General features: G+C 40.4%; 1 protein-coding gene across 2 annotated transcripts in view; it reads right to left on the bottom strand.

Moving 5' to 3' along the window:
• COL4A3 (collagen type IV alpha 3 chain) overlaps window positions 1–24765 on the bottom strand; it is a 117987-nt gene that overhangs the window by 41757 nt on the left and 51465 nt on the right. For both annotated transcript variants that reach the window (XM_079782109.1, XM_079782108.1), the window contains exons 3-23: window positions 23162–23251; window positions 20238–20282; window positions 19638–19682; window positions 18933–18995; window positions 18185–18238; window positions 17340–17366; window positions 16034–16111; window positions 15338–15400; window positions 15177–15212; window positions 14128–14169; window positions 13823–13900; window positions 12173–12235; window positions 11725–11784; window positions 10509–10553; window positions 10185–10238; window positions 9222–9263; window positions 7022–7106; window positions 5866–5901; window positions 4127–4291; window positions 1589–1681; window positions 635–730 (exon numbers count right to left, since the gene is read on the bottom strand). In XM_079782109.1, the coding sequence (XP_079638235.1) occupies window positions 635–730; window positions 1589–1681; window positions 4127–4291; window positions 5866–5901; window positions 7022–7106; window positions 9222–9263; window positions 10185–10238; window positions 10509–10553; window positions 11725–11784; window positions 12173–12235; window positions 13823–13900; window positions 14128–14169; window positions 15177–15212; window positions 15338–15400; window positions 16034–16111; window positions 17340–17366; window positions 18185–18238; window positions 18933–18995; window positions 19638–19682; window positions 20238–20282; window positions 23162–23251 (1360 nt within the window). The remainder of the gene's footprint in view (window positions 1–634; window positions 731–1588; window positions 1682–4126; window positions 4292–5865; window positions 5902–7021; window positions 7107–9221; window positions 9264–10184; window positions 10239–10508; window positions 10554–11724; window positions 11785–12172; window positions 12236–13822; window positions 13901–14127; window positions 14170–15176; window positions 15213–15337; window positions 15401–16033; window positions 16112–17339; window positions 17367–18184; window positions 18239–18932; window positions 18996–19637; window positions 19683–20237; window positions 20283–23161; window positions 23252–24765) is intronic.

The raw sequence follows: 24765 nt of genomic DNA, 5'->3' as shown, positions 1-24765 counted from the left end.
CTGGTCGGGACCCGGTGTGGCCGGCAGCTCCGAAGTCCCTGGGGCCCTAGGGTGCGGCGGGGCGGGGGCGTGGTCCTCTGGTGGCCGGAGCCTGGGCCAAGGTCTTGCCTTCGCCTCCTGCCCAGGAAGGCTGGGGCGGCCACCGCCTCCTCTGCCTTCCAGCTCCCTCACGAGCCCTCCCTCGGCCGGCCCAGGCTGCGCGGAAACCCGCGTCCTCTGCGGACGCCGCCGTGTGCTCCTGCGGCCCGACCACCGCCAGACTCCTCCCCCGGGAGCCGCGCCGCCTGCCCACCCACGCCACCTCGTCAGCCGGGGACACCAGATGCCCGGCTGGCTGCCCCAGAGGCCCCTTCTGTGCCGCAGCACAGCCATGGCGCAGACGCTGAGCTCTCGCGGCCGCTGGCGACGCGAGCTCAGCATCCCGCCGGCCCAATCGGCCACCCTGGCCATCCCGAGTCCCGCCCCCTGCGCCTCCCGCTGGCCCAATCATGGGCGTAGCGGAGTGATGGTAATTTACATATTACCCTTTTATTATGTAGGATATTCTTTGAGCTGTAGGGAAGCCAAGGAAAACATCATCCAGTGAGTTGACCCTTTGTACTTGCAAAAACACTTGTCTGCAAATCGTCTGTACCTGGGGTTCCTTTTACGCCATCAAATCCCGGCAGTCCTGGGAGACCCGGAGGCCCTGGGACACAAGGACAGTCTGTGCACACGAGGCCTGGCTCCCCTGCAAAGAGAGTGTGCTCGGTTACTCATACACCCACAACACGTCCGCAGAGAGGACAGGGAGTTTCCAACTGCACAGTTCTTTCTTACATTGGACATTCTTCCATGTAGTGCAAATCATGTAGGACATTTCACACATTAATAAAAAACTTTTCATCTATTATATCTGCTTACTTTATGATAGATCCTCCCTTCCCTCAACTGATGGACGGAGCATGACGTAACCTGCACCTGTGGCCTGGACATTCCTGAGCACCTAACCAGGCACCTTATATGGACTATACATTGAACCACCAATCAGTACCTTCCAAATACCCTAAGCTCTTGATTCCTAAGTACCTAAGTGCCTAATCATGTGCCTTATATGAAACCACCCATCAGCACGTGCTGAGTACCCTAAGCCCCATCCCTTCCCATTCCCCCCCTCAAAAGGCGTGTTCACCTCTGCACATGTTGCTGTTCTCCCCTTGTAAGACAGCCTGGCAGGGTCCTTCTCCTCTAATAAAGCCTGTAGTCCTGGTTTTCGGCCCTCTGTCTCATTCTTTCACTTTATCCCTCTGAGCGTGTAGGTGCTCTTCGACAGAAACTCCCGTTTAGTGTAAAATAGCTATGATGTCCATGTTTCTCTCCTTCAGTGCAGGATAAAACTCACATTCTAGGAACAGCCAATGATTTATTGCATGGTTGCTAAATAAATGGCTGCTTTACAGATAAAGGGATACTTTTAGCAAATTCCTTTGGAAAAGAAGCCATCTCTGACTGCCTGCTGTTTGGGATCATTGTTGCCTCAGGGAGAAAAGAACAGTGATAATGATGGTGATGAGAATGGTACTAGAACAACCCCATTGATTGAACCAACCTTTGCGCCCATCGACACCTGGGATTCCTGGAGGCCCCACATGGCCTGGATGCCCACCTTGTCCAGGGGGACCTTTGCGATAGACGATGTCACCTACAAAAAGACACTGGTTTTTAAGACATTTCTTTAAGTGTTCTCTTTTTCAACTAGCAAGCGTTTTAGTAATATGTATTATTGTATATGCATTTCCCCATTTGTTTTGGAAGCTGAGTCCTTCGAAGGTTAGATGCAACTGAAAGGCTGAAGCGTGTTGACCGGCCTTTCCTTTCACATCACCCACATGTGATATTTATATGGTGTTTCTCATTACACAAGCAACCCATTTACCTTATGATACTATTTCCAATTACTCCAAGACTATCCCTTTAGCATTTTTAGGCAAAGGGTCAAATCTCGTGCTTCTGTGCATGTTGAATACACGAAATGTACCTCCTTGATATATTGTAGATGCTTAATATGTACCGAGGGGAAAAAATTCTGACTCAGAATGTCGCCTGTTTCCTCCTCACTGCTTGTTCACACCGACTGAGTTTCTCATTCTTAAAGCAGCTCTCCAAGAAAGCTCTTCCCAGTCTCTCACATATTATCTGCTATTATAGTGTTACCATGAATAGCGACTTCTCTTAAACTATGGTGTTCTATAACCTAGTTTTTGGTCTTGCCATTTCAAATACAGGTTGAAGGCCATGCTGATGAAACTAAATATTTAAAAACAGTACCTATAGCTGCCCCAAATTTCATTGCAACCAGGTAACACTGGAAACACTTAATTTGGGTGGAACTTGGTGTGCGTTATATTAGGTCTGCTTGACTGTGAAAAGAATGCCCTTCTTGTGATCCAGTTTTCTGTGTCTTCAAGGTGACTGGGTAGTTATCTTTAAACAGTAAAATCAGATGGCAGTTTTATACTTAATGTAGACTTATATGTATACTTACACATTGATACATTTATATGTACTTAACACATGGTCATACTCATTTCATACTTAATTCAACAAGTAGTTGAATATCTACCATGTTCCATCCCCCTGTAAGCAAATGATGGGGCTTAAAACCGCAGAGAAGACACAGTCCTTGACCTCAAGGAGCTTTGATTCTTTTAGAGGAAACTGACCAAGACAGGGCAATGTGAAACATTCTACAACCGGGCTAAGCATGAGTGTTTAGGGTGCGGGCTCAATGAAAACTGTCTGCAGGACTTGAATTTGAAGCTGCAACTGGGCGGACCGACGGATGTCGCTTAGCAAGAGAAGATAGCAAGCCAGGGCAGTCTCCAAGGGGAGAGGGAGTGGTACGGGGGCCAGATAGAGACTTCAGCATCCATTCGGTACAAGAACTGTGCACATCAGGCTTGCCATCAATAAATAAGGACACGGACCACATCTTGAGAAAGACGCGGAGGACTAGGAATTGTTAAAATCTGTAGTAGGGTTTTAGTTTAGTTTAGTTTTGCTTTGTTTTCCATATTGGTCTATACCGTAACTTGACAGATTTATTCTTGGACATTATATCCTTTATTAATGGGATAATTTCTTAAATTGTCATTGGCCTAAAGAAATGCTTTTATTTTATTTTTTTAAATATTGCTCACATAACCAGACTCTTAACTGAACTGTCTTAGTAATGCTAAAAGTCTTCAAGATTATTCTTTTGGATTTTCTACATTTGTAATCATATTGTCTATAAAAACTGTCTCTTTCCTTTCAAATAGTCCCTGACACAGAAAATTCTTAAGGCTATTACAAGAGTTGAGGATAAATCATAAGACCTGCCAGGCACCTGCCAGGCACCTGCCAGGAAGGGTATTTAAAATACAAAGAGTGACCTATATTTTTTCATAGGTTCTATGTACCTATCAGCCAATACAGATGCCGAGTGGCTATTCAGAGAGATGGAGAGGAAAGGACACCTGAACCTGAACCAGGTACCACTTCAAATCCTGAGGACCGCAGCTCTGTGGTCCCTGACCCACTCCACCTGGCAGCATCTTGTCTTGAGCCCATACTGCACACCTACAGCCTCTTGCTCTGGGGCTTCCCTGCTGATGCCAAAGCATGGGATGCCCTGAGAGCCAGGCAAACACAGCCTGGAGGCGTGAGGGGTGAGTAGGCCGGCACTGTGGGAGCATGTCTTTGACTCAGGAGAAGCAGAAGCTGGTGGATAAATTCTTGCCTCTTTCTCCCCTGGGACAGGTTATCCTGAGACAAAGTTACACAGCTTCTTGGAAGACAGTCTCCAGGGACTGAACAAGCAGTTGCCCTTGGCCTAGGCCAACTTGATAATCATCACTCCTTCCCTGCCCCATAACTGGTGTCCCTGTCTCTCACTCTGCCATCTGTGGGAACTCCGGGTAAAGCTTTGCTGCACTTGCAGAGTAGTCATGCCACCTGAGAGCTGATAAAATGAAACCAGTGGAAAGCTAACTGCTAAGATCCACGCAGGCTGACGGCCAAGTTCTAAGTGAGGCCCTCTGCCTCTGATTCGCACACACCTGTCACTGGGCAATGTACACAAAACGGACCCATTAGGCATCTTTACCTGGTGGTCCCGGAGGTCCCGGCAGCCCTGGAGGGCCTGGTGAACCAGGACAACCCGAGGCCCCGGGAGACCCCACTGCATTCTTTCCTGGGGGTCCTCGCTCCCCTTTACTTCCTTTCATGCCTGGTGGTCCAGGGGCTCCTCTGAGGCCAGGCTTTGATGACCCTTGGAGGAAAAGAATCATTTTATTATATTTTAATTTTTCCCTGATTAACATATGATTATTTTCAATTGAAAAATGTGATGTATTCTGATTTATAACAATTGCACCACTGAAAGGTATATTGAGCATATAAAATTAAGAGTATCTTTCTTTTTTCATGTGACCTCGTTAAATGATCACAGTACAGCAGAGCTCAGAACTCTCCATACCCACAAGCTAATTTATGCTGTTTATGAGACAGAGTTTGGGATGCACAGTAGCCCTTTTACTTAAAAGGACTTCATGAGAATTCTTCAATCTATGCTATTTTGTAGACTTTTAAATTAGAGACTATGAGATGCCTACTTTGTAGTGTCCCAAAGAAGAAATAAAGTTGTAATTGGACTTCATTCCTGCCAATTGTCTTAGATATGGAAGGACGTGCTGGGGGAGGAGGCACCTCCTGGGAGAGATGCCAGGCCCGGTGGTACAAAATGCATTTCATCTATCTCTCCTAAGATGATGAGGATGTGAGGAGGGGGGAAGTCTTGAATCTCTGCCTCAAAAACAGTTTAATTGTTAAGCAGAGAGACCTCATCACCAAGGGGCTGAGAAAAATCTGATTATTTCTGATTATTGAGCCGAAGGATTTGAGCATAAAGGTAAATGCCTCTGACTGACACTGTTTTAGAGCTTTATAATTTTCACTCACTGGCTTCTTGAAGGAGCCTATCTATTCATTGCTTAGGGGCCAGGCATGTAGAAAGAAGGCTTCTGTAACCTTTGGCCAGACCTCTGAAATATCCTTTTGTCCCACTATAACTTCAAGAGACACTCACAGTTTATAGTTTGATGTATATGTTTTTATGCACATGCAAGTACACGTACTATTTATCCATTCACCCATTTTTCCAATAGGATGATAATATATACATACTTCTGCAATCTGCTTAATTACAATTCATTTTCCAAATTAGGAACTAGTTTAAATGTACATGGTATAAAGAAAAATATAATGGATGGCAAGGCTTATCAAATGTTTGCTATTTTTTTCTTAGTTTCTCTTCCTTTACAAAATGACACATTACATCATTACAGTTATAACTGCGGCCTCTGTGGAACCATCTTTGATTCTATTTCTCCTGCCTTTCTCAAGAAGCAACCACGCTAATGACTGATGGATGCTACTACTTTACGCAATTGTCTGTTTCTATAAACAATATATTGTAAAATTTAAAATGTCACATAAAAAAGTATAACCTATGAATTCTTATGCAACTTGAAAACTGATTTTTAACCAAGCTAATCGCCATCAAACTAGTTTTTCTCTCTCTGTGCCTCCTCCGAGTTTCAAGGCTTCTTCTCATATTCCCAGCTTGCTGTCTTACACTTAGTTCAAACCACTGAGAAGTGAAAAAGAGCATTTCTACAACACTCTGTGTAATTTTCCACTTCCTTTTCACAAGTAAGAATTTGCAAACACTTTTATACCAATTAATGAAAGATTTGCCTCCTGTAAATAATGCAAACTTACTAGAGCAGTGCATTTTACTTTTTAATAGCATTTCTGTTGATACCCCGAGAAATATGTACCTACCAGGCCTTCCAGGATCTCCGGGGGGGCCACTGGGACCTATGAATACAGAACAGCAATGAATTGCTTACGAAGAAATAAATACCTTTGTCGCCCCATTTTTGCAATCTTGGGTTATAATATAATAATAATTAATAATAAATAATTTCCATACTTTTTATCCATTCTCATATAGATAAATATTAGAAAACTTTACTTATTTAGACAAACTGCAGAGAAGAAACTAATCTCAGATATCATTTTCAAATAATTCAGCAGAAACTCACTAAGAGCCTACTCTGTGTGTACTTTGCTGGGATGGTTCCGAGACAAGGAAAGCAAACAGCTGGAATTGTTAAGGATCTGTAGTTTGGGCTGGTGTCCCACCTCAGATTGCTTCTAGCTCTAATATTGCCTTTAAAAAATCTGTATCTAAATGTATCTGTCCATTCATTTAAATACACTGGGAATTTTTCGTTTAAGCACACATCTCCTTTGAAATCTTATTTAAACCAATAATTTGCCTAGATTCGTGTTCTCAATCCTGCTGCACGTTAGAATAGTCTGAGGCGCTTTCACAATCTGCTCATGTCCAGAGCCTTCCTCCTGACAAATCAGAATCACAGGGGGACCCTGATGTGGGCATCAGTGAAGAAGTCCCAGGGGTTCTAAGGCACAGCCAGAGACGAGAGAGCTCGCGGCTGAGACCTTTCCAATCCATCAAAGGGGGCAGAAGATAAGTAAGTGTGTCTTTAATTCATGGTGCCAGGCGTCAGGAAACCAAGGCTTCAGTCACCCCTTGCCACTGTTGGTGTGGATTTGCTCAAATTCCAGCCATTCAGGTCTCCATTTTTATATCTGTAATCCCGCTGAGATTACAGATTTCTTACACTCCCTGGTCCTGCCCTCGGACCATGTGAGTGTCTGCTTGCCAGACTTGAACTTCGTGATTTCCTGCATGAAGTTAATTTAATGACTTTTTGGTATTTTCATTCAAAAGTTTCACATAAAATTTTCAAGTTTTGTATGGAAATTAGGAGACACCAAAAAATACCACCATCCATGAAAATGAGGAGACTTCCCTTCTCCCCCTGCAAATTCTAGGTCTATAAGCATATGTTGTGTTACCTTGAAAGATGATAATGGTCAACAAATGCTTCAGGAAGAAATTTATTCTCACCCTGTGGGCCACGAGCTCCTTTGGGGCCCGGAGGGCCTGGAGTTCCCTCATCTCCCTTTACCGCATATGCATCATAATATTCTGTCTTAAAGAAAAAAGAAATGAAGAAAATGAAAGAATAGCTATTTGTGGACATTCACCAAATGCAATGACTTCAATTTCTTCTTTTAAGCCAAAATGATACTTTCCTCATTTTTCTCAACTCATAGGCTTATGTGTTATCAGAAATAGGGTAGTCATGTATATGGCATGGATAAATCTACACTAATAAAAGAGAAACATGCAAAATGACTGTCACTTTGCTACGCCCACCAGCCAATCAGGAGTGAGTATGCAAATTAAGATGACGGCGGCTCCACCCCCCAGCCCCTCCGGGCCTCTGGGCAGCATGAATGCAGGCACAGAGTTGCCGGGCAGGGTGGGAAGCCTGCTATGAGGGGGAGGTCGGGGGGTGGTGGGAGCTACAGGAGCAGTGCTCCACCCCGGAGTGAAGACTGAAGGCAGCGCAGAGCGAAGGCCTGGGTCCCGGGTGCTGGAGGAAAACTGGTGCCGGCAGCCAGGGGAAGGAAGGCCTATTGCACGAATCTCTTCATGCAACGGGCCTCTAGTTTAAAGATAAAAGTTGATATTTCTGGTATGGCATCATATATTTCATTTATATTTACACATACATCCATACAGGCAGATATATATATGTATGTGTAACTATGTACACAGATATTAAAGTTTCACAAAATAGTGATTTACCTTATGAATATGATCAACTTTGATATTTTTATCCTGTTCTATTTCACTTTTTGAAAATGCTTGTCCTGATGCACTGAATTTATTTTATTCTCAGACCTACACATCAAACAGTACTCTATTGACTGTGTCTTTAACTTTCAGGACACCATTGACCTACACTAAGTACTACTGTTTCTGACATATTCTATGGACCTACTTCTGGTCTCTTTAACTATCTACTTCCTAAGCAATTTCCTCTGATGGCAGTAGATACTGCAGTTATATAGAGTTGAGCATGAGAAAATACAGAGTAAGCTAAAAATGCTTAGATTTCTTCTAAAGTGCAATTGGAAAAGTAGATTTCACTTAGAATTCAGTCCATTTATCTTGAAAAGAAGATGAAAATGTAAAAGGTTTTTAAAAACCTCTGTTTTTTTCATATTTTACATGGGGCAATTCTTTGTTGACTTGTTTAAAGATGAGGTAACAAGAACTTTGTGGTTAAACAATAACTAGAAAATAACAAAAAAGAATGCATAATAATAGAAATAATAATAATAATGTAATAATCTCCTTCGTACAATCCATAATGACCTCTTTGTGCCTGCTGAGTGTTGGCTAAGAGCTTTCACAAAATAGCCCGTTTCATCTTCCCAGCAACTCCATAAAAGTGTTTTGGGACTACTCGTGTTTGAATCATTTGCTTGTAGTATAAAGATGCAGGTTTCCAGGACCCTCCTCCAGTTACTGAGTTAAATTACTTGGTCTTAGGGGTCTGAGAACTGCATTTGCAATAGGACAGCTCCTCTCCCCATGACTCTCGTACCATACACTGTGCTGTCAATGAAGAAATGGCGGCCCTGCTCAGCACATTGCATGTGAGGACCACTGTCTTTTGAGGGAGGAGAGGAACGGATATCAGGACTCAGAGCCTGGCTCCCTTTTATTCCTTTCCTTTAGCTGCAGAATCACAGAATATAGAATGTGGCCACCCTGCAGCCAGAAGCTGACAGCCATCACATCCATGTTCTCCTTGCAAGGAAGAGATGGCCTGCTGAGATGGAGCTTGGGGTGGGTGATTGGTGTTTGCTGGCCCTGCATAAAACCTGGTTGAGCTTTTCTTGCTGCCTGAAGGTGCACTTGTCATGACTAGCTGGAGAGGGTGGAGCTGGCTCCCTCACCCCTGGGTGGCCAGCTGTCCTCCTACTCTATTCAGGATTCAGGATCCCCTTGGGCCAGATCTGATCCTTCCTCCCACAGCCCAGGATGGGTACTACTAGTGCATATCAAAGACCAAAGAACCAAGTAGAAATATTTGTCCATTGTCAAATAATAACAACAGCTATTGTTTTGCCCTGGTTTGATAAAAAAAAATGTAAATACTATAATCTCTTTCATAACCATTAATGAGAGACCCTGATTCAAAATTTCCTTGATCAAATATGACATTGACATTGTCTTTAATGATACTTACTGGGCCACGAAATCCTGGAGGGCCAATGTCCCCTTTCCACCCCTATGGCAAAAAACAATTACAGTTATGGGTACATTCATCAAAAGTATTTACACATTTGGTAGACTTAAAAAGCAAAATGCACAGGTAAACAATAAATCAATGCTCAAAGTAATGTTATTTCTATGTAATATACAAACCAAGTTATAGTGAGAGGGACATTGACTTTAGATTATTTTCCTGGAGGGCTGTAGCTGGTTAAAGAGTCCTATCAGCAAGGTTCTGCAGAGGTGGTTGTTCTGGTGGTTCTCCAGATTTCTTTCATGCCACTCCCTTCAAAGGGTGTCCACATGCATTGTCCACTCCGCAGTTCTCTCCCAGATTAGCGGAACTGGATTGCCAGGCTATGGGTTGTATGCAGTTCCCAGAATCCCAATGGTAACCAACCCCCTTTCCTATCTACTGAAGAGGGCATTTCAGAATTCTACTGGAAGTGGTATTATTAGAGGATAAACCTTGAATTTGCACATATACCTACATATGAAAATTATTTGAATATGTCTGCAACATGTGGTCAGAAAGAAACAATGTGGAATACACTTCACAACTAATTGATGATGACTTTTCAGTGTGTAATGGCCCAGCTTGAGACTCATGGAGCCACCTATCTTATGCTTGACCTCCAATGACCCAAAACTTTCTATAATCCCAGGCCTTTCCCAGTTCCTTCCTTGTGGGGAGCTGAAATCTCACTGGTCCTAAGCTTCTACTACATAGAATAAATTTAATATCTTTTCCACTAGACAGACCTTCAAGTGTTTAAGTAAAGTTGCTACATCTCTCACTTCTTATTAAGTATACTAAGGCATTTTAAAGAACACTGTTTTCAATTTCTTGTACCTAGTTACAGAGTGAGGGGGGAAAAGTGGGCAAAACCCAACCAATTGAAAAAGGCTGAAGATAGAACATGAGGAAGGGGATTACCTTAATGCCATCTTCGCCCCTCAACCCAGGGAAGCCCCTGCTGCCTTTGGCTCCCTAAAGAACAGAGCGAAGAAAATGGGTCAGAAGACACATGAATCAATTTCTTCTGTTGGAAGCAGAACAGTTTGAATTTCTTTCTGGAAAAAGAAAATGTGCTCAGTTGATCTCTCTTTGTAGTGTAAAATTATGATTCTCCAATGTAATTTTTAAAAATTACATGATTTTGGTTATTTTATAACTACAAAGTGACTCTCAAAAAAAAATCCTTCTTTATCTAATAGGATTGACATTTTCACTATGTCAGCAGGTAAACCATGCCTTTACCTCAGTGCCAGGGAACCCAGGGGCCCCGTCTTTTCCAGGTTTCCCCTAAAAAACAAACAAAACAAAACATGTAATCTAGTAAATGTGGATAATATTAATAAACACGGAAAACTTAAATGAGATAATCACCTCCTCTCAACCTCAGGCAAGAAAGCTTGACTGATGCTTCCCTCCCAGTTATTAGAAGGACAAATATTAATCACAGGACACACCAACATCTCCTCTTCAGGGAAGGCAGAGACAAATGGGAATGGGAAATAAGGACGAAAGAGAGGAAATTAAGAGCTAAGCTTAAAGTGATACTGTCCATCCAAGTTTGGAAGGAAAATCAAGCAAGCACTGGACAAGAAAACCCAAAAAGTGGAAGGTTTCACAGTCAATTTATTTATTTGAAATGTTGCCAGTTCCATGAATTCTGTGTTTAAATATATGTATAAAAAGTATGTTGCAATGTCCAAAGAGATAGGGCTCTTGGATGAACTATTATGGTATTTACCTTCCATGATAGAATTAAAAATCATACTGGTTCAATATTTCTTCTTAGAAAAAAAAAATACTTTTCCCAGTATATACATTTTAGAGTTTTAAAATAATATGTACATGTATTTAAATCTTTTCACAATAGAGCTGGGTGGGAGAGAGGGCCCCTATTGCTCTGTCTTCCCTGTATCTCACTTCTCATCACAGTGTGCCCAGTGCCCTGTGGAGCTGTGCTCTCTCTGTGTGGTTCTGATGGGGCTGTCAGCCACAGGAGCCCCCTGCCCCACTGGCCTGGCCAATCATGGTATCTTTTATTCCTGAACATGGTCACTTTTCCAGAATTAAACACATGACCCAAGCTGAGCCAATCAGAGTGATTCTGTGGGATTTTATATATGGACACACTCTTTCTCCTTGGATACTATTAACCTGAAGTTGTCTGTTGCTCATTCTCCTCATTGCCCCCTACATGAAAGATCATTTGGTAAAGGAGAGAATGAGGCAAACACACAGAGAGGAGCAGAAGAGAAATGGAGAGTGTCCTGCCCATGTTGTTTCAGTCTCTTGGAGTCCTTGAACTTCTTAGATACTTGAACAAATAAATTTCACTTCTCAAACCTTTAAACATTTTAAAAAATCTAAGCTAGTTTGAGTTGGCCATCTTATACTTGCCACCTAAAGAGTGCTAAATGCTGCCCAATAGAGGCGGCATATGACAATGAATTTCCCAGTTTACCTGTGAACCAGGTTCTCCAGGGGCACCTTTTTCTGATCCATAAGAGTCTCCTGGTGGTCCCTGTATTAATGAGAGTTATGTCAAGTTTTACAAATTATTGATTTTTGACTTACATTGATTTTTATTCACCTTTCCCTTCTACTTATTCTGCTACATTTAAAAATGTTGAAATGATGGGTCATCTAAGAGGGAAGTCTTACTTATGAGTATTAATTAAAAAACAGATGCTAAAAAAACAGATACTGAAAATAAATTCTAAGATGGGTGAAACTGTGTTAGGATTTCAGCTAGAAGTGGCCATAAAATAATTTCTATGTTCATGACTTCTGTGGTAAAATACTATTGGTCTTTAGCTAATCTTAAGATTTGAAGATAAGTCAGCCATTAAAATGTTCAGTAAGGTTTTATTTTGTGTTTCAAAGGAACAACATGACTCTAAATGACCTACTCTGGGTCCAGGAGGTCCGGGTTGGCCCATGGTGCCCTTGTCTCCCTTCTCCCCTTTGAGTTCCTGCCACAAAAACAATTTAAGGTCGTTACAAACAGATCAAACAAGATTTTACTGCTTATACTTGGAAAAGTCTCCTAACTGTTCAATACACTGGATTTACAGAATACCTATGTACTTCCTGTTAACACGACACATTATCATTTTTCACATTTTGAATTTTATAACTATGAACCCACTGAAATCATATACTAATTTTTTAAAAGAAAGTATCTTTTTTAAAATCAAACTACATTAAACTAATCTGAATTCCCGAATCAGCTTTCTATAAGCACAATCACATCATTTCTAATGTGTTTCACCTTCATTTTTAATATATTGAAAAGATTTTAATTGCAATCAATTATTTTCTGAGTAAATGTTACAATGAGAATTTGATTTATTAATCACGTTTGTTTTTGCTTTTATCATGTTTTATTGATTATATTTTTTCCAATGTGTGTCTTCTCTTGAGGGCATCATTTCTTTCAAACTCATTTTCCCCATCCTGGGTGATATCTCCCAGATTTAGATTTTTGTTAGGATAAGGTATTTTTTCCTATCAATTTTCAGCCAATAAAGTTTTAAAATTTATTAATTTTATTTTTGTTAATTACCTCTGGAAAATTTAGGGTTTTTTTCTCTTTAGGTCAACCCCCCCCCCCCGTCTTTGATGTGAATTATTATTTTTGTCATATTACATTTTACTATTTTTTGTTTTGAAAATTTCTATTATTAAAAATTATATTGGAGAGTGATGGCTAAGGGGTTTCTCTTTGGTGTGATGCAAATGTTCTAATTAAATGTGGTAATAGTTGCAAAACTATGAATATACTAAAAGCCATTTAATTATACACTAAGTAAGTCATTTTATGGTCTGTGAATTATATTTAATACAGCTGTTAAAATTCCTTATTACTAAAACCCATGAATTGAATAAAGAAGATGAATTTTATGGCATGTGAATTATACCTCAATCAAGCTTTTATTAAAACACAATTATAAGTTTATAAGGTAAGAGTGTTTTATGCTTATTTCTTAGTTAATCCACTAGAAAATTGTTAGCTACCTCCTTGCTTCTCCATCCCCCTTCCCAGACATTCCAGGATCAACCTAGTGTCAGGATTGGTGTATAATATTGTGGTGCACTTCTGAGCATTTGATTCAGCTCTGTACTCTGAAAGCAAATGTTAATGTCCAAATACAAGACTATAGTATCCTTGAAGAGAGATGGGGCCCAAATTATCCTTGGGATTATGATGGCAGGATAAAAATGTCCCTTATAATTATGACACCCTTCCATTCATATCTTTTGGTTCTCCCATCCAGTTGGCTCAGAGCTGCACACCCAATTTGTAATAATTTATTCAAAAATACTCACTAAATACCCACTCTGTGTTAGTGACAATGAGAAAGACTCAGAATAAGGTTGAGCCAGATTTCACATTTTTTTTGGTTCATGGGTATAAAATAGGGAAGGAATAAAACCTTGAGGCTCAGTAAGGCTGAGAGGATTGGGCTGAGTGGGGATTAGGTGACAGAACTTATAAAAAAAAAAAAAGTTAAGGGAAATGGAAAGGCACAACCCTAATAATAAAATTGAAGAGTTACCGTTCTGTTATCTGGGCCAGTCAGCGTCACAATAACAGTTCCTGGTGATCCAGGAGGTCCTATTAATCCTTTCACACCCTAAAGATAAATATACTCAAGAATTAAAAACTAAACCACATTATCTTTACTATGTTTGAGAGAGCTAGTACTTTCCCCATTAGTGCTCTTGTAAGAAAACAGCAAACGAAAGTTTGAGACACAACAAATGCATTCATTTCAGTGTGACTTACTGAATAAAATGTATAGCTAATTGCTATGGAACTTCAAATATCTTGCCCACAAATAAACCATAGTATTTAAATTACCCGCTCTCCTTTTTGTCCAATCACATTATCACCCATGTGACCCTGTAAGAAATACAAAACCAAATTATTTTTAAAAAAGGAATACGAATACATTTTCTAAACCCTTTGAAGTTCTAATACTTGTAACTGAACACTTATATTTTAACTTTTCCCCACAGGGTCACAATTGTCATTTTATTTAATCTTAAAATAATGTATTATTTTTTTAAAATTAAAGTATAGTTGATATATAATATTATATGTTTCAGGTGTACAGCATAGTGACTCTACATTTATATACCTTACTAAGTAATCACCACAATAAATCTAGAATCATCTGTCATCGTACAAAATTGTTATAATATTACTGACTCTGCACATTAGTCCCCATATCTTTATAACAAGAAGTTTGTACCTTATATTCCCCTTTACTGTTTTTACCCTCATCCCACCCCTCTAGCAACGCTCAGTTTGTTCTTTGTATCTGTGAGTCTGTTTCTGATTTTTTGTTTGTTCATTTGTTTTGTTTTTTAGATTCTGCATATAAGTGAAATCATATAGTATTTGTCTTTCTCTGTCTGGCTTATTTCACAAAGCATAAACCCTCCAGGTCCATCCATGTTGTTGCAAATGAAGAGATTTCATTCTTTTTTATTGATGAATAATATTCCATTTATCTGCTCTTCTTTATCCACTTATCTATATATGGACACCTATGTTGCTTCCATATCTTGGCTATTATAAATAATGTTGCAATGGGGTACATATATTTTTTTTATTTAGTGTTTTTGGCTTTTTTTTTTTTTTTTCAGATAAATGCCCAGAACTAGAATTGCTGAATCACATGGTAGCTCTATTTTTAATTTTTTAGGAACCTCCATTCTATAATGCCTACACATATCTGCATTCCCACCAACAGTGCACAAGGGTTTCCATCTGTCCACATCCTCAACAACATTTGTTATTTATTGATTTTTTTTTAATAATAGCTGTATTGACCCATGTGTGGAATCAGACTGGGTTTGGCTTTCTCATTGGGTAGGATGTTATGGCTATGAACTGTAATTTACCTTAAGTCCCGGAGACCCCATGGTTCCTGGCAAACCCTAAAAAAATCCACAAATTATAATTACAGCAGGAAATGCACCAAGCCAGAAAACTGTTTAAATGTTTTAGCTATAACTCTTTCATTAGTTTATAGTGTCTACAGCAATGGCGACTTAGTACTCACAAAGAATCCCGGAGGGCCAGGTGGGCCCACAGGTCCAGGAAAACCTGGGAGGCCCGGCAAACCCTTCAAATTAAGAGACAAATAAGAAGAGTAAATGTACTTCTTACCTACAGACAATGCCCATTAAAATATTTTAATAAGACCTGAGGAGCATGACACCTTCCATTTATGGCTGAAGTTTAAGGAAAACCCAGTTATCTACTATCATGCAAAATTTATGATAGAGCTATTACTTAACATTACAGTTTTAAATTGTGTTCAGCGTGTGATACAAGTCTAGCCTTGAGTTTTAACAAATACAGAGTAAATGGAACCTAACTCTTCCTTGGAGATTCCACCTTAGATGGAGGAAATCTTGGGTCATTGAGACAAGAAAAGATGAAAAGACACATGTACAAATCATCTTTTTACATCAGCTTCATGCAGTGTCTTATAAGGTGAATGTTTTAGAATGAAATGAGGTGCATATGTAAATAGAAGAAATATGTATATTAAAAATGTTCTTAGGAGCGTGAGAAAGAAATATAGGGGAAAGAAGAGAGGAGAGGGAGAGAGAGAGAGAGAGAGAGAGAGGGAGGGAGAGGAGAGGAGAGAGGGAGAGAGAGAGGTGGAAAGAGAGAGAAGGACACACACAGATAGGAGAAAATGGAGAAGGGGCACCGAGGGTGGTAGGACTGCTCTCTGAAGTGCTTGTACCTGGACTCCTGGAGCTCCTGGCAGCCCGGGATCCCCTTTGCCATCATGTTCTATACCTTCTCCTTCCGCAGGAGCACCCTTGAAAATGAAATTCATTGAACATAATCAATGTTATATCTTTAACCCTTTGCACTCGCTTGCTTTTTTCTCGATTCCTTTATTCTACTCGGGATTTAATGCTAACCATGTCGAGTCACACTCGACATCCGAGTGCAAAAGGTTAAAACCCCTTTACATGCTTATTCAAGGTCATGCTACTTCAAGGATAAAAGTGCTTTCCAGTGTGAATGAAAAAGGGGCTACATCATCAACATGATAGGCTCAGTGACCAAAAGTAACCACACAGGATGGTCTGTTCACAAATTCTGAACTGGGCAGGTCGCCTCCCAGGCCTATAGCTTCCTTAGCAAAGGTCAGTTTTTACCTTAGGTGAGCCCTGTCACTGTTCTTATGCATCTAAGATGATATAGCTTTGAAATATCATTTTCTTTTCTAGACCCCTGAAGGCACAATTGCTGACACTAGAGCGTGAGATCATAAGCCCCTTATTGTCATCCTGTTGCCCAATACCATCTCCATGTGCTGTAGATGTTAACTATCCTGTACCCATCCATGTGAAAGAAGTTTCTCTATTTTGCTTTGTGTCCAATCCTAGAGATTCCCTTGCTTTGCTTTTTCCCACTCCCTTAATGTACCACCAATGGGTTTCATGTACCTTCCTTATATCTCCTCCCTTTATTTTAAATTCATAAAAGAAACTGCAAAACTGCCTTCTCTGCAGCATTTTCTCAATCCTTTGAGAGCTTGCTCTGGGCATGTCCTCAAAAATTTGGCTCAAACTCTCACAAAACTTTTTTATAGGTTTAGATGTTCTTTCATTGATACCAGGGTATATACTTAGAGAAATGGCTTAGTTATCTCATTTTGAAGAACTCAAAGCATTTTCATAGTTTCTAAAATTAACAATTTACTGTGCAAGGAAGGAAAGAAGACACAGGGATGAAAAAGGGTTTCCCAAGATATCAGAATTGGTGGCAATTCTGGATGTGGAATGTGGGTCCTAGCCTCGAGGAGAGCTCTTTTCTCCCAGACTCTATTTCCTTAAAGTATGATAAGAAACTTGTATACTTATGACGAGAGATAGAAGAAGTTGTTCAATAGAAATAAATATCATGTCCCAAGTATTATGGATTCTGGATTAATGATGCAATCTCATTTGTAATTTTTGTATCTCATTATTTAATAGAAGTCCCTTTCATATGTACAATTAGAGATGTTCAATAATAACATACCACAGATGTCTTACCTTTTCTCCTTTTAAGCCAATGGCACCCTAGGAAAGAAAGTGTCATATTAACCACTAGACACAAATCAAGTAAACAACATCCCACTTCTCCCTCTATTTTACCTTCTCCCTCCACTGTGCACTTTCAGCTGCCTTTACAACATGCTCAAGTCACTCTCATTTAGACAAAGTCTACCCTAAATCTTCCCCTCCCCCCGCAGTACTGCCCTTCTCTTCATGTCATCTGCACACCTCCTGTTCTATTCATCTCTGACTCATTCTTCAGTCCCACAGCTGCCACCTGCCTCTCTCCATGATGGACGTCTCCCTTGCTAAGTTCTGCCATGACTTTGACATTGCTAAAGTCAATGACAAAATGTCAGTTTCTCTCTTACTGGACTTCTCAGCAGCATTAGGCAGCTGTCTGTCACTGTCCTCTACTGAAACATGTCTTTCCTGCCCTTCCATCATACATGCCTCCTGGTCTCCTTCTACCACCAGGATCATGCCTCCTTCACAGGCTTATTCTCCTTGACCTAGAGGTTACATGCTGGAGCTCTTTAAGTCCTGGTTCTAAGCCACCCTCCTACCCCACACTCTCACTCTTTGAGTCACCCCCTCCCAGTCTCTCCTCTGCCTACTACTTAGCTCCACTGTATTCCTTTAAAGTAAAAAAAAGTCTCAACATGTAAACCTGAACTCATAAGTCATTTGTTCATTCATTCCCCAACTATCAGTTTAGTGTTTACTAGTACTATTGGCTGCACCAGACATCCCCATGATGGATTTCAATACATGGCCGTTCTGGACTAAACCACTTACATTTCACTTTATGTTTCTGATGAGAGTTACAAATGAAAACCTACCGGGACCCCTGGGTAGCCTGGTGTCCCTGGAAATCCTGGGAATCCTAGCTCACCCTGGAAGAAAGACCGTACAAAACTTGTCATTCTTCTTACTTGATCTAAAACAGCCTGTTGAGATATTTTCCCTGTTTCTCTCTTCCAACCCTGCAATGGTAAAGCTAGACAAAGTAACCAAAGTTCCTTACGGTTACTGGGTCATGAGTCTGAAGGTCAGAAAACCATTATCTTAATTGAAAACAGTATTAAAATCTATTGTTTCTCAAATTGTGCATAAATGGCGAAAGCTTAATTGTGCCAAGAACTTTTTAATTGCTGTTTCCTTGAAACCTCAGTGATTAGTTCTTTCTTGGCCACCACTCTGGGAAGAGGAGCGGGCAGTCAGGAAACGGAGGAGACGAATGAACATAGGAAAGCTCAGTCCTCCTTCTCTAAAGACATATCTTGTATTCCCAGCTTGAGTTTCTGATTTATATACACTCACAACCTCAGATGAAAATAACTCGTTATCTTTCTGTGGGCAAATAGGAAAGAACTTCCTCCAAAGACAATCAGAAACCAAGGCATAGGAAAAAAGGAAACAGGTAGGTTCCTGGTTCAAACATCACATTTCTGCCCTGAAGACAAGTACCATTGGTTCTGGTTAAAAGAATGTTGCCAGGAGAGTCTAGCCCACCTCATTGCTACTTCAGCTTGATTGGCTCATTCAGCAAAACATGGACTGATCAAGTCCTGTGTAAGAAGTACATACCTTAGAACCATTGCATCCTGGTAAACCAGCAGGACCGTAAGGTCCAGGATAGCCGGGGCTGCCCTGAAAACAGAGTAAGTTTCAAAAAGGAGAAGCAACCAGGCCCTGGGACCAGGTGGAAACAATGAGGAAGCCAACGTGAGGGAAATGAGCTAATTTAGATAGTTATTTAAATATAAATGATTATTTAAATATTTAAGTAGTAAGTGTAGTCATTTTAGAAAATAATTTAAACAAAAATAGCAAATAAAATGGGCTAATTAAAACAAAGAATTGTCAAGTGAGGTACAGATATTATAAATAAAACAAAAGGCCTTTCTATATAACACGAAATTCCTAAACATGCTATTTTAAGCTAAAGGAAAGAAAAGGAAAAAGAAGAGGGAAATGTGCACAGAGGTAACTATTTTATAATTATATGTTATTAAACAGTTGTTCTATTCTATTTTTCTATTCTAGTCTAATCTGCTTTATTCTTCTATTCTATTCTATTATTCTACTCTAGTCTATTCTAGTTTTTCAGGAAATACAATTTGATTTGTATGATCTACCAATCCACACTAACATACTATGCTATTCTATTGTGCCATTTTCATCATGTAGCAAATTTAACAATACCTATTTCCTTGTGCTATTGATTTAACATCTATATTAAAATGAGCTCACTTTTTATTTTTTCAGTTACACATTTCCCCCATTACTTACTGGAAGTCCAGGAGGACCTGAAAATCCTGGTAATCCAGTTATTCCCTGAAGGCATAGAAAAGGGAAGGGTGGCAAGAAAAAACACTTGAAATGTTCAACTTATAAACAGAAAATTATTTACCATTCCAATAGCCCCGTCCTGCAACTATAATTTGGAATGGCTAAAAACTATTTAGAACACAAAAAAAGGTTTGTCAAACTTTTGTAAATCTTATATTTATATCAATTTTAAAAAGAGATGAATAAAATTGTTTTAGAGTGTTGGGGGTAGACTTTAAAGGTGTAAATTGATTAGAGTCCAGTGCTCCAATCTTCCATGAACACCAATACGTGCGTGTGTCCACATTGGTGTTAGCAACGCCCAGTCCAGACACAGACATCACTCCAGGTGGTTCTCCCGTGCCTTTTCCATCAGTTAGCACCAACCCCACATAGTCACCGCTATCTTGACTTGTACCATTATAATTTTGCCTGTTCTTGAACTTCATCTATAGAAGTGCACCATCAACAATGTACTCCTTCATGATATTTGCATACCTTCTACACTGGAGTGCTTTTTTAAAAAAAGAATTCATTAACCAATCAGGTTGGAATACTAACCCTTATACCTTTGGGACCAGTGAGTCCTGGAAGTCCTGGAGCGCCCTAGATCCAAGTGGAAAACAAAAGTAAACACCAAGACAATCATTTGGCACCCCAAAACCCCATAAATGAAAGGTCCCAGTGTTATTGACATACCAAAGAGTTTTGCTCTTGTGATTATTTCATAGTGAACATGGTTCACTTACTTGCTTGTTTCATTGGAGCTAAAATATTTACCAGTAAGAACAGACAAAGTTTCATTCAAACCCTTGCTACTCAAAGGAAGGGTCTAACATTAGCGTCATCTGGGAGCTTGTTAGAAAAGCAGAATCTCAGGGCCCCCACCTCCCAGACCTATTGATTCAGATTCTGCATCTCAACAAGATGCAGTGATGATTCCTGTTCACATCAGTGTCTGACAAGTTCTACGGTGAACCCGCCCTGGAGCCGACAGCTGCTGGGGTCTGATAAGAATGAGCGACAGTTGCAAAGATGGTTGAGGACAGGAACCAATGTTTCTGTACATGAGAAATACTTCATTAACAAAATGTACCTGCCATGCACAGATAAATACTCAGCCATGCAAGGTCTGCCTGAATCAGAGATAAGCTTGCTTTGGGCGCACAATGAGCACAGTCTTGAGGCCCCGTTTCTTAGAGAATAATAACCTTAAATGGATACTATTTTAACTAGACCACTGGGTGGGAAAGTTCCATTGTCCAAAAGCTGTTTTCATCATTCCTGAGAGTTTTGTTATTTTTTTGTTTTGTTTTGTTATTTCATAAAAGGGGTTACAGAGTCTTCTAAGATTGGATGGTCAAGGCCAAAGTCAGCCTTTCCTGGATGAGGTGAAATTCCTGGCTACGTGACCATGTCCCCTTCTCTGCAGGATGCTATCTTGTCTTTGCAGAAGGCAGAGGAGGGACTTGCAGGTTTTGCTTCCCCGTTGTAAATATTCTCATGCAAAACAATATTTAAAAGTAAGGTAGGAAGATTATAGATTTGAACAATCTTTTGGTCAGGTTTTGATATCTTTGTCTGCCTTGGATCAAATGATCTTGTGTGGCCACATCTATAAGCTGTGCTTTAAAATATGAACTCCATGTCAACGTGGCAAAGGGCTTTCTGAATTAGCTTTATGGAATCCTTGCACATCATTGAACTCTGAGCACCATGTGTTCAGAACCTTCATTTTAATTCATTGGTAGCATCACTAAAGAAATGCTGAGAGAAACAAGCAGGGTATAGAGAACAAAACGAAAAGGAAGGAGTTAGAATTTAGTCTATCTTATGTACAGGGTTGAAGAGGCAAATTCATTCTACCAGCGAAATGGAGGAAAATGTGAGGTCACACCCGGGAGTGAGGCCACAGAATGTATCCAAATTCAGGCAGAGGATGTCCAGAATCCAAATGACTTTTCCAAAATTAGGATCACAAGAAGGAGAAATGGAGAAACAACGCATACATGAATGGGATAGACAGGAAATGGTGGAATTTCTGGAGAACAAGCCATCTTTGCATTTTCACATGGGAACTACAGGTGTGGGTTTAGCTTCTTTGGTTAAGGAGTTTGATGCATTGTATAAAAGCAGCCACCTGTTGGCTGTGTAACCAAAGACAAATTACTTAAGTGCTCTGAGTGTTGGTTTCCTCATCCGTAAAATGGAGACAATAATGAGAACTAGGTTATGAGTCTCCATCCTGATTTCTGGAACCACTGTGAGGTGTAAATGAGGTACAGTCAGGAATACATGGTCCAGTGCCTGACACGGAGTAAATTTTCAGTAAATATTGCCTTTGATGACCATGTCAATATCCTATACAATATTTATGAAATTTAAAAAAACTGTGTGGAGGTCAATTGTGATTGTCTTTCATAACTTACTGGTTAGTTCTCAGTTTGCTGGAGGCCAGCAGTCAGGGTTGTGACCATGGGAGTGTGTGAGAGCCTAGGCTTATGTCTGACTAATGTCCAGGGCAGCAAAAAGCCATCAGCAATCTAGTAGTTATGAGTTCTTTAGCAAATCCTCTAGGGCACTGATTTAAACAAAAGCCCTTTGTTTTATCACAGACTTTAGGATAAAAATGTGTGACCAGTGTGAAAGGCAGTAGGCTCTGGTCAGAATGTAGGGCCCTGATGCTTAAGGAAAGAGTTGAGAAAAAGGAACCCAAGAAAGACAGGAAGGGCGGGCACAAAGACTGAGTTCTAAGGAGAAGAGAGCAATCCACTCCGTGATCTCTGAAACAAAGCAGAGGGGTTCAGGTCAGACAAAGACACAGGAGAATCCATTGGCACTGGTCACTTGGAGTCATGGGTGATCTCTGCAAGAGTGCTGTCAGGAGAGAGGGGGCCGAAGGCAATTATCACCTGCTGAGGAGTGAATGGAGATGAACTATAGCCAGACTGGTTAGCTATTTTTTTTAAAGAAGTTTGACAGAAAGGAAAGACAGGGAAAGGATGGCAATCCTTTGGTCACTGTACCTGTAAGGTCTAGAGGATGTTTATATTAATTAATATGGGGAAATATTGGCATGTTTAAGGACTGAAAGAGAAAGGCCGACATCAAAAAGAAAGTTAGAATATCCCAAGACAAAGGAGATATCTCTTGGAATAAGGTTTTACTTGTAATCCCAGTGAGCAGGGTACAGTGTGCGTGGGGGCGGGGGGGGGGGTGGGGGGGGGAAAGGGTCAGGTTGGTCCTGAATGGAAGGTGAAAAGAACTCATCTTTCCATGCAGAAGAGAAGAAAGTAGGAGCTGATGCAGATGTAGAAGCTGTGTAGATGGGGGAGGAGGAAGTTGAGTAGAGGATTTGAAGATAATGATCATTTGAGATGGTTGGCTAAGATGTGGAATTCTCTCCATGTTCTCAGGAGCCCAGAGGGTAGGCATAAAGAAGGTTGGATGGGCTGAGTATTCCTCAACCTTTCAGGCTGATGTACCTTGGGTCCCTGTGGTCCAGGTGAGCCTTCAGGACCTGGGAATCCCTTCAGGCCAGGAGAACCAGGGGGTCCGGGAAGACCTTTCTCTCCCTATTAAAACCAAAACAAGAGGAGAAACACACAGAACAGAAACTCTTCAACAACATCCACAGCCTTAACCATTGTTTTTTCCCCTTTATGACTTGATAACGTTTTTGCATATTTCTCTCCCCTCCCCCCCCCCCCCTTAGATGTAAACAAAAATCAACCCTCAGCATTGAGTGGATCAGTAACCGAAAAGCTGCCGGCTATTAGCATTGTCCATAGGCTTGGCAGTGCTGGCCCTTGATCTGTAAGAACATTAGCCCAAATGGCAGAGTTAACTGAGCAGGGAGAGAAAGAAAAATAAAACCCAGAATGGAGGGGAAATCCAGTTAGAAAGATTGAGGTCAGTAGTGTGTTTGTTGAAAGATGGAGATAGTGAGGACAAGGCACAGGAATGCTGTTGGGAGTGTGCATAACTGCTCTGTAGCTTGAAAAGAACAACATGCAGGCTGTGGGTCTTAGTTCTTTCTTGATTACACAGGAATTCGTAATTCAATATGATATTTGTGCAGGAGAGATGTCAAGGGTGGCATAAGTATCAGTGTGAGCTAAATAGTTTTTTTTAGAAAGAGTCAGATGATATGGAAAAGCCCCTAATAATGAGTGAGTGTAAGTAATTTAGGCCCAATGTGTTACATGGTTCTCTGTCAACAAAGAATCTTCCCATGGAAGTGGATCCTGGAGTTACTTTTCAACAGTAAAGGCCACCAGTTAATTCAGTCAATTTAGTTACACAATTGGCAAATTATATTTTAAAAGAGAGAGAGACAGAGAGAGAGAGAGAGAGAGAGAGAGAGAGAGAGAGAGCATACACCCAATAAAAAGAGAAATACACTCCTCTCAATACTCAAGTTCCTTCACACATCCTAGAATAGCATCTTGAACACAGTAGGGATTCAATACTGCTTCTAGAATGTGAGAATGAATCACAGTTTCCATCATGAATCTGAGTATAATAGCTTCTGGGGAAAAACCCTAAATCAACTACACATGAATTTTAGAATAATTTAAAATAAATATAATAATAGCTATTATAGTGATCATATAAATTATGATTATTTTATCTAGAGAGCTTAAAATATATTCTTTTTAAAATACTTTTAAGCAGTTACCTTTCAATATTGTTAAGTAAATCATTAGTGTATCTGAGGAAAGGGTTTTGTGAACAAAGACACAACTTTAGTTCTGCCTCTGTCTTAATTATCACAGATTGCAAATTAATGGAGCGAATTAATGAGATTTCACCGCATTCCCCTTCCCCCCACCCTCCTTGAATTCTGCAATGGAGCCACTTCCCTCTGCTAAATGTTTGCCTATAGTAGAGCGCTGCTACAGGATCCTTCCACCAGGGGGCGGGCCTGCATCAACGCCACAGGACTTAAAATTGTTGCATATCAATGTTTAGTTTATGTCAAAGTGAGTGAATTAAGTTATTTCCAGTTGTCCTCTCGTGTTTAGCAAAATTGTAAATAGGGTATACATCAACTTCCCTTTTCGCTAACTTGCCATTTCTCCTTTAC

The sequence above is a fragment of the Cnephaeus nilssonii genome, assembly GCF_951640355.1.
Source record: "Cnephaeus nilssonii genome assembly, chromosome: 10".
Lineage (NCBI taxonomy): Eukaryota > Metazoa > Chordata > Mammalia > Chiroptera > Vespertilionidae > Cnephaeus > Cnephaeus nilssonii.
The sequence above is the reverse complement of the archived record's forward strand: the minus strand, read 5'-3'. Positions and strand labels throughout refer to the sequence as shown.